Source organism: Eschscholzia californica, unplaced genomic scaffold, assembly GCF_041429995.1.
Source record: "Eschscholzia californica isolate CP2 unplaced genomic scaffold, dmEscCali1.0.p SCAF_5, whole genome shotgun sequence".
Lineage (NCBI taxonomy): Eukaryota > Viridiplantae > Streptophyta > Magnoliopsida > Ranunculales > Papaveraceae > Eschscholzia > Eschscholzia californica.
In genome coordinates, this window is record NW_028238472.1 from 7,049,775 (window position 1) to 7,060,289 (window position 10,515).

The 10,515-nt window shown below is 38.5% G+C and overlaps 1 protein-coding gene across 1 annotated transcript; it reads left to right on the forward strand.

The window, feature by feature from the left end:
* Positions 1-407: 407 nt before the first annotated feature.
* LOC147536671 (S-norcoclaurine synthase 2-like) lies at positions 408-1,501 on the forward strand. Its single transcript, XM_086641901.1, has 2 exons — positions 408-655; positions 921-1,501. Exons 1-2 carry the CDS (start codon positions 469-471, stop codon positions 1,205-1,207), a joined length of 474 nt encoding a protein of 157 aa, XP_086498027.1. The 5' UTR covers positions 408-468; the 3' UTR covers positions 1,208-1,501.
* Positions 1,502-10,515: the final 9,014 nt, after the last annotated feature.

A 10,515-nucleotide genomic window follows, 5' to 3' on the forward strand; every position in this document is an offset into this window, starting at 1 on the left:
TAGTTTGATTGGAAGACAAGATTTGACTAATAATAAATATCATTGGGACTTTAAGATTTGGGGTTGATAAGATTCTTTAGTCAGAAGGGTAAATTGGGTAAAAAAAATGATGCGTCACTAACGTCTAACTGAAGAATGGACGGAAAAACAAAAAAAATGAGCCAAATTAGAAGCTGGACATTTAGGGAGCCATTTTGGTGAGTTGGTTATCTTTAGGAACCCAAAATAGAATTAACCCTTATTATAATAGAAAATCATGAAGAGTAATTTTATATCCTAATACAATAACTTAATAATAGCATTCATATAAGAATATAAGATATCAGACAAAGTTGTCCATATAAACTATACAAGTAATTGTTGTATAAATTGGGGTGGGCAGATTCAGGAAAACAGGCACTAAACTCATAAATATAGGTTCAACTGCTCTCCTCACATAGGTTTTAGTTTCGTTTCTAATAAGAGATAATGAAATTTGAGCTTGCAAACGAGTTAGAAGTATCCGCACTTGCGACCGATGTCTGGGCAGTCTTTAGCTCCCCTAGTTTCCCTGCACTCATCCCTAAAATACTCCCTCCGGGGCGCATCGAAAGTGTTGAGATCGTTGAGGGTGATGGTCTTCTTGGTACCGTTCTTCGCATTGTATTTCCTCCCGGTATGTATAACATTATATTATATTCCGATTTATCTATAGAGTAAAAGAAACATTTGACTGTCAATCCCAACAACCCTAGATTAGAGTGGTAAGAAGTATAGCCTTCCACCTTAAAGGTCAAGGGTTCGAAACACGCCAAACAATAAAAAAAAAAAATTAACTGCTAATTATAAATTGTTGTTAAAAGTAGTTTGAAGTTGCATTTATACTACTTTGGGTCAGAGGATTTTACAGTTTGAGTTAACTAATGAATCATATTGACCAGGATCGGTGCCCTTGGCTTACAAAGAAAAATTTGTGACAATTGATCACGAGAAGCGTCTGAAAGAGGCGTTACAAATAGAAGGCGGATATCTAGAAATGGGTGCAACATTTTACATGGGCAGTTTCCAAATCTTAGAGAAAGATAGTCATTCATGTATTATCAAATCTGTGATTAAGTATGAAATCCCAGATGAACTTCTTATGAAAATTGCTCCTCTAATAAGTGTTGTTACACTGACGGTGTTGGCTGGATCTGTCGCAAAATATGTTTTAGAACATAAAAAATGATTTGAATAAACTACGGTACTAGATTATGAATAAAAATAATTTGTGACTTGTATGGTTAATTTGATGGATAATTATGGGTGAATTATGGTGTTGGTTCTTGGTTTCAACTATGATAAAAAATACTAAGTATGGGTTTTTGAATAAGGAAATAATGACGTGGATACGTTTGTAGTCCGATGGCATGCAACGTCTCTCCATTGTATGTTGTTGAATTTCATCTACGTTTGTGTTGGTATATATTATTTGATGTAATAGATCAAAATAAATAAGAAATGTGTGCTCTACTTCTCTTAATTTTATTTTTATAGACTTCCCCAAGGACTCCATTGTGTGATCAACTTGTGTATCAGTGAAGCTCTCTTGTTCTTGGTCTTTTCCATCTACTTAAACTATGTGAAGTTTTTTCTAAAAAGAAAACAATTGTGGCCAATCCCCATAATTTTAATAAATCTTTTTCACGTTATCTCTTTACTTTACAAGTCTTGCATAATCAAATCCACGTTCAACAAAAAAAAAAAATCAAATCAAATCCATGACATGTTCACTAGGAGAGGATAAAAATAAAATTAAGTCAACCCCATAAATGGCATAATAATTGCTTGAGACCTAGATGATCAATGATGGAAGAATCCAAATAAACAAATGGCATACTAAATTGCTTGAGACAGATGATCATGATGGAAGAATCCAAATAAACAAATGGCATAATAATTGCTTGAGACAGATGATCAATCATGGAAGAATCAAATAAACAAAATAAATAAAAATATATATAATTAGCGAGACAACTATCAGTCTATCGTGATTCTCTAAGAGCATCACCAATGGTCTTTCAAAGCGCCAGATATGGTGGGTCACTGTCCATCCCAACAAAATGGTGGGATGGAGGGTCATGGGTTAAATTAATTTTTCTTTAGATCTTCTCTTTGTTCTTTTATATTGTTTTAGTCCTTGTTTTGTTTTCTTTGTTTTAACTTTTTTAGTGTTACTTTTTTGGTTGTTTGATTCCATTTTAATTACTTAATTAAATTATAATAAAACTGAAAATTAAAAAAAATCCACTGAAATATTCGAATAAAAAAGGCTACCTTAAATATTTTAGTAAAATGTCGTAATAACTTTAGTAAAATGTCGTATTAGTTTTAATTTGTGATTAAGTCTTTTAATTTTAATTAGATTTTAACAAATTAATTGTAATCTTATTTTATTTAAAAATGAGTGTTAAAAATGATAAAAATGAAATGAAGTATGGTGAATAGTGATTTAGTGGGAATTCTAGAATTTTGTCTTTGAGTTCAAAAATTTGAAAACACCAAAAAAATTTGGTGAAGATTCTTCATTAGTGTTTTTCTACGCTAACTACTGGGGATGCTCTAATAGATAAGAGGGGAGGGTATTTTTTTGACATTTTATTGCTTCTTAACTTTTTGAAGTTACAAAGGTAGTGTGCTACTTTCACATAAAATAACCAAAATTAATATGAGAAAAATCTACTAAAATAAACCACGATTACCTCGGAAAGCCTTATTACTAGATTAGGGGAGAGGCCCGAGAAAAGGAAGACAAATAGAGATTCTTTGGTAGTAGAAGAGGAATGACTCTTTCGACTTATGCCCACTTTTCTTATTGATTCCAGGGGCTAGGCCTTCTGTTCTTGAAGTCTATCCGAAGCGAAGACGCACTTGTGAAGGAATGGAGTTCGGGGATCCCCTTCAAGGTCACAAAGAGGAAGGTTGGTCGTAGATCAGGACAAAGATAGAATCAGCGAGTGCCTGATCGAATTGATCTGGTCATGTAGGAACAAGGTTCAAGTCTATTGGTCTGTTAGGATGTCTCAGCTGCATACATCACTGTACTTCCACTTGACGCCTATCGTAATGATAAACGGCTCGTCTCGCCGTGACCTTCTTTTGGATTCTCAAAACTTCTGTCGCTCCATCCCCGCAGGGGCAGAGAACCTGTCACTGTCTCGGCTGTGCTACCGGAGGCTCTGGGAAGTCGGAATAGGAGAGCACTCATCTTGGGTGGGGCTTATTACTTAGATGCTTTCAGCAGTTATCCGCTCCGCACTTGGCTACCCAGCACTTACAGTGGGCACGATAACTGGTACACCAGAGGTGCGTCCTTCCCGGTCCTCTCGTACTAGGGAAAGGTCCTTTCAATGCTCTAACGCCCACACCGGATATGGACCGAACTGTCTCACGGCGTTCTGAACCCAGCTCACGTACCGCTTTAATGGGCGAACAACCCAACCCTTGGAACATACTACAACCCCAGGTGGCGAAGAGCCGACATCGAGGTGCCAAACCTTCCCGTCGATGTGAACGTCGAAGTTTAGACCGCTCACAGTAGTTCTACCTATAGAAAAGATCATGAAAGAGGCGATCAGAATGGTACCCGAATCCATTTACGAAATCAAGGAGTAATACTAGAAAAGAATAAAAATGAAGCGGATTTTGAGCAGATATCCTGTGATTTGCAGAGGTTCATATTTTAGTGGATCAGAATCATAGTAAGCACGAATCATTACCAGCCACATAAGATATTTGTTTGATTTTCTTGTTCCCTAATATTATTTAATCATTTCAGTAGAAGAATAGAAAATGATGATGCATAAAATGTCCAGACGTTGACTAACGTCTGAAGAGTCAAGATCAGACCTAAAGTCTACTGGGTCAACCCGGCTTAAGGTAGCAGGACCGTTGAGCCCCTGATGGTCCACCAAATATTCCCCTAACTGGGAGGTCGGCCAGAAGAAACCAGCCCTGCAAAATACCCTTGACATGGACAGATCATCCCTGGGGTCTTCAGCGGAGTAAGGAAGGTCCAAACAGATCCGGTCAATGTCTTACGCCCAGAACTGGGGAGGCAGCAGCACTAGGCGATCTACCGACTTAATCCCAAATCTTCCAGAAAGATCTCAGTCGGCTACACATCTCGAAGTGTTTAAGCCAGCTTGAACTCCACGTAACTGAAGGAGGAAACTTCTCTTCTAGGATCTATCACATCGACAAGATATCTACGAAAGATCCTTGGACTTAGGAACTTCCACTTATCAAAGATCCGAGATAGACCCGAAGAGAAACCATAGATACTCAAGAGAGGAAACTTTCTCTTTGGTTTGACGGCAACCGCCTCACCACCGCCGCTAATCATAGTCGGCCTAAGATCGCCTATAAAAGGCCCCCACATCGTCCTTCCCAGGACACGATCTCTTTATCTCAAAAAGATCACCCACAACTCAGAGTTCCCATAACTCGCCCCCAAAAGGATCAATCAATATTCATTCTTTTACTGCAAAGAGCACCCTGTCTGGCTTGAGCGTCATAGCGGTTTTCGAACCCTTTGCAGGTTTTCCCCCTTGGAAACAGACGAACAGGAGCAAGGAGTCGGAGCACGGAGCAAGGATCAGGGAGAAGGAGGCAGAACAGGAAGCAGAGCAGGATTCAGGAATTCTAAACCGAGCAAAACTCAACTTAACAAAATAATCAAACATAACGGAGGCTGTCATACATCAACTCCCAATTTCATGCTGATTTAACGGAAAGTCATTTTTTGACATCAACATTTGGCGCTAGAAGGAGGGCATCTCCAGCAAAATCAACACTTCGGTAACCCGAACCTTATTTAAAGCTTTTCAAACTAACTATTTCTCTAAGCCCCTCAGGCAAACATGTCTTCAGAGGAGCAAACCCCGCGCGGATCGCCACACAGACTCCGCAGCACAGACGAGCTCATGACCGAGCTAGCGCAAGTCAAAGCTGACTATCTCCGGAGAGATGAGGAGGCGAGACAACTGGAGGAGAGGCTTTGTAAGGTAGAGACGGCAAAAAACGCTACAACACCTTAAAAGAGAGAAGAAGTAATCAGGAAATATGCACGAAGACTCTTCTCACCAGGCAACGCATTCTCTTCCAGAGATCTGACATTGCAGCCGGGAGACCAGATGCGTCTGGAAAGCATCCTGGAAGAATATGGAGTATTAGATCCCAACCGACCATACGTCCCTAAAAAGAAGGGAGAGCCGACTCGAGAAAGGGAGATAGAAAAGCTGCAAGGACAAGCGGTTATCCATCAACCTCCCCTTTGTCAAGAAATCTTGGAATTGGAGAAGCCAAAGAAGTTCAAGTGTCCAGCACTGGATCACTACCATGGCCTGGAGGATCCAGTAGTGTTCGTCAACAATTACACCTCAGTAATGAACCTGTACACGACCAACCAAAACGTATGGTGTGTAGTCTTTGCTACAATCCTGAAAGACCCAGCCCAAGCTTGGTATCAACCACTGGCCCCAGACTCGATCAAATCTTTCGGACAACTAGCCCAGGTTTTTTGGAAAGCCTTTCGAGGAAGCACCACGATCAAGAGGAAGACCGACGAGCTGTTCAATGTAGTCCAGGTGAGAAGATAAACCTTGGCGACTTATTGGCAAAGATTCCGTAACCTCATGGTGCAAGTCCCCGACCTGGAACCAAAGGTCGCCTTTGCAGCCCTGTTAAGAGTCCTGCGACAGGATGATGTCATCAGGGACATCTCCGGAAAAGAACCAGACACCCTAGCCGAGCTAATAGAGAGGGTGTAACAACTTATTAGGAAAGAAGAAAACTACCAGCGGGTGAAGGAGGTGGCAAACATCCCGTATGAAAATGAACCTATCCGAAAAAAAGAACGAGAAGAAGTCAGGCCTCACAAGGAACGAGATCGAAATAGAAGACCCAGATCTGATTTCGTCACCTACACTCCGTTGGTAAAAGGCAGGGAGGAAATTCTACAGATACTCGTAGCAAAGGGAAAAGCAGAACTTCCCAGACCTAACGACGACAAGGACGAGTTCGAGTTCGAGAAAAGTGCAACTAAAGAAGTGTGGGTCTTGTTGCGAAGATCCTACAAGGGTGATGAGAAGGTAAAAAAAAATGTAAGGTTGTAGACTTTACGAGTTGAATTTGAATCTCTTAATATGGTTAACTCTGAAAATATTTCTGATTATTTTTCTAGAGTTCATCTATTGTTAATCAGTTGGGTTAATGGTGAATAGTTAACTGAGCTACGTGTTATTGAGAAAATCATGAGATCATTGACAGGTCGTTTTGACTATATTGTCGCTGCAATTGAGGAAGGAAAGGATCTCTCAACTATGTCAGTTTAAGGTTCGATGAGTTCATTATGTTCTCATGCACATAGGATGAACCAGAGAGTTGCTGCAGGGTCTATAAAACAAGCTTTTCAAAGCAAAGTGACTCTTCTTGAAAAAGGTGTATCTAGTGGTGAAGCACCTACGGACAAAAAGGAAAAAATCCATGGTAAGAAATCAAAAAAAATTCGAAGGTGTGAAAAATCTAAAGTTCGTTGTTTTCGTTGCAAAAGATTAAGTCATTATAGGTCATAATGTAGAGTTTCCAAGAAATATTCAGAGCATGCTAACTTTGCTGAAGATGATGTAGAAGAGGGAGAAACTCTTCTATAAGCTTGCATAATTGATGAAGATGATTATTTGGTAGATAGTGATGAAGCTGGAGTTTGGGACTGTCATGTTAAGGAAATCATCAAATAAAAATTGATATTGATGATGAGACAGTAGCTTCAGAATCTCAAGTAATTGAGATTACACCTATTTCTCCGAATATGCATGATAATTCAAATCCAGAATTATGCATCAGTTCAACTTGTATTCAAGTTATGTCGTCAAGGTTTGATGACTACTTTGTAAGCAATGATAATAATGGGTCTGACGTGGATTTTGCAAGTTTTGTATCTTTTGCAGATTGTAATCCCACCGATCCTATCACTTTTAAAGAAGCATTAAAGAATGTGAGGTGGATTTCAGCTATGGATGATGAAATTCATTCAATTGAGAAAAATGATATTTGGGAGTTAAAATCTCTGTTAGAAAAATAGTCTTCGGAAACACATATAAGAAAGGTGGAGATTAGAGGCTTGAAACGCGTAATAGGTACACTTTCCTTAAAACATTATTTGCCCCCTCTCACTCGAGATTACTTGAAGGTTATTAGGCAAATTGTTTCCCAAGATATGACAAGCCTTTGTGAAACTACATCGAGTAATTTGTGGAGATTTCAGTTAAGGAGCATTAGAACATATTGAAGATGGCAAAGGGGATTCCGACATAATTTCTACATAGTGTTTACAACACCTTAAAATCCGTTTAGAGAAAACCTTATTTATAGAAAACAAAAAGACATTTGTCGAGTAGAAAAACTTTTCACAAATAGATATATCTCTCTAAATAAGTTATCAAAAGATATAACTATTAAACATAAATTCCAAATTCAAATATTATAAAACTAATTTCTAATTTTGTAGAATAGTTTAATTAACAAATTGTCCAAAATTTCCAACAATCCCCCGCTCGGAGAATTATTAAGAAAACACATTTGCCAAATATAATTGTAAGTAGTATTTTATGCATAAAGTATGATATCTTTCGATTTGAACCATACCTTAGTGTAAGTGCACAAAGTTTTATCGAAATCCCAGGTAGTTTGTAGCTTTGAACTAGTTATTCCTTGTGATAAAACTGGTAACACCACAAATACAATACATTTGTTCTTTTGCTCTACACTTTTCTCGCTTAGCACTTATATGGCCATGTGCTTCTTGGTTTCATGAACTATCCTTAGATAAACTCTAAATCTAATGAGAGGCGGCACCTCCTCTAAGTTCACATAGTTGAAGTTCTTCCAGTATCTTTGCTACTTTAGAGATACTCGTCTTTGACTGAACTTCATTCAAAGTTTTAAACTCAACCTCAATCCGTAGCAACCAACACTTATCTCCGAGATAGGGTTAGATATAAAATTTAAGTGTTGAAATAGTCACTAATCAATGACTTGTTGTTACCCATTGAATCCAAGACTAGTCATTTCCTAATGTTAAATTGGGTTGCTGTCAATGATGACTTTTATGTAAAGAGTTTCAACCCCATCTCTCTAGATGTTAAAGTTTAAACATATCTCTCGTCGAAGATTTTATAAACAATGTTTACATTTTGCAACTGTAACTATATTAATTCGATCTTGAATTAAGTATTTCACATAGACGTCTACTCTTTTGTTATGTACTTTATCATATGTACGTATTCAAGTGACTTGATCCTTTTATAACCTTTTCTCAAAAGTTTTCACATATTTTCAAATTAATATTGGATTCTAAGATCTGATTATATTCAACACATTTTGAATATATAGTTTTTTTCTTTTCCTTTTTTTAAATTCCATTTAGAATCGAAAGATGTTAATCTTCTATTAACATGTTACGACATTGCTCTTGATATTAGATTGGCTACTCTAATGTCAAGATTGTTACCACTTTGTTGTGAATGATTTTCTAAATCTCACAAGAATCATCAACTCAATATATGCACATATCATCTCTTTCAAATATCATATCATGATAAGTTAATTACCCCCACTGTTTTGAATATGTGCTATTACCAACAAATAGATTGTTTAGTATAATACACTACTAATATTTCTATCTCAATTCATGAATCAGACACGGAACAAATAATGTTGGTGATAAAGGATATATTCTCACATGCATTTATATTCCCCCAGTCACAATTTCATTAACATATTTCTCCGATGATACTTGCACTTTATTAGTGATATAATGTTGTATTTGTCAATACCCACTTAGTTTCACTTTATTGCCAAAGTAACCACAAAATTGATTAGCTGAGCAGCCGATAATCTTAGGAAAATCTTTAAGTAAATTTTGTTAATGAATGAAACTGTGGAACATTTTCTAACAGCAAAAAATGGTGTCCAAATTGAAAAGAAAATATATTTTCCATTAATGCACAAAACTGTGTCACTCCTGACGATGGTAATCTACAGGGGCATGTTATATATACAAACATGCACTCTCCCAATATCTTATATTAGAAATCAAAGGTTAAATTTATAATTGAGTGATTCATAACGATTTCCAATTAGGTTCTCACATGTCCGCCAATTTCGTTCCATTGTTGGGTTCATCAGAAGCTCTCTCCTATTTGGTAGTTTCTCTACCTCTCTATTAAAGCATCTCCAATGCTGTGAACCCAAACTAATGTCGATGTAAATAACAAATAGTTTTCTTTCATGTTGTAGACGGTAAAATATCTACAGATCGGAAAGTCCAACATTTAACGGGTTGACAGTCGGACGTCTTGTCGGATCGGGTCGGATGCTTCGGAGACCGACTACATGTCGAAAATAACCTGCACACAAAAAGAGAGAAGAGATCGTGAAGTCTCTGGGACACCAGGATGTGTCGGCCTAAGGGGGCTCCGATGGTCAAGTCAGATACTTGGTCAAATATAAATAAGGAAGTCAAAGTGGACGATAGAAGGGCAACCGTTGTTGGAGTACTTAGGTGTCGCAGCTCATAGAGTTGTCGGAATAGATCTCCACGGTAAGGATATACTTACTGTAATGAAGAGGGTGATAAAAATGATATAGTGATAACTTGCTGGTCGTAAGTGGGTTTTGCGGTAGGCTGCTGGTCGTAAGTGGATCACGTGGCAAGGGGTGGTCGTATAAGAACGGTGTCGGTACGACCAGCTTGTTATTGTTGGATGAGAGATGGATCAGGCCCGGGGGTTATATGATTGCGGTAAGGTGGTGATAGTACGAAGATGGTGTCGATACGACCAGCTAGTTACTGTTCGATTTGGGACTACCAAGCTCTTATGTCCCAACTTCTAAGACCATAAGTCAGAGACTTTGGGAGAATGGGAAGATCTTTGAGATGCTTATCTGAGAGTATGTGAGTAGGGAGAAGATGAAGTAGACTAGATTGCTATTGCCAAGTATTGGATGCCTTAGTTTGAGTGTAGCCTCTTGTATTTATAGTGGTAGAGGGGCGTCGTCTTGATGACGACCAGCTAGTACCCGACGTATTTATTCTGTGACATTACTCATGGGAGGTGAGTAAGGGATAAGGGATCTGATGGATCGACCATCAGATGAGTGTTTGAATATTTTGTGGGACGGCCAGGATGTTACTGCGTGTGTGATAAGCTACTGGCCGGTAACGCCCGTCTTTAAGTAGAGGATACGGGATACTGCCAGTGTGATCAATGCAATAACCTCCTAGCCGTAAGATAGCTTAGTACTCGGGGGTGGTTGTTGCGTGACAGGTGTCAGGTATGCTTATTATCGAGCGGGTATGGGTTCGACGACCAGAGTGGCGACTTGGGCTATTATCGGGCCTTCTTATCGAGCCTCGCGGATTTTATCGAAGCCGTTGTTTCGTTATTTTACAGGCACCTCGTTAGGCGAATATTTGTCCATACACATGTCATC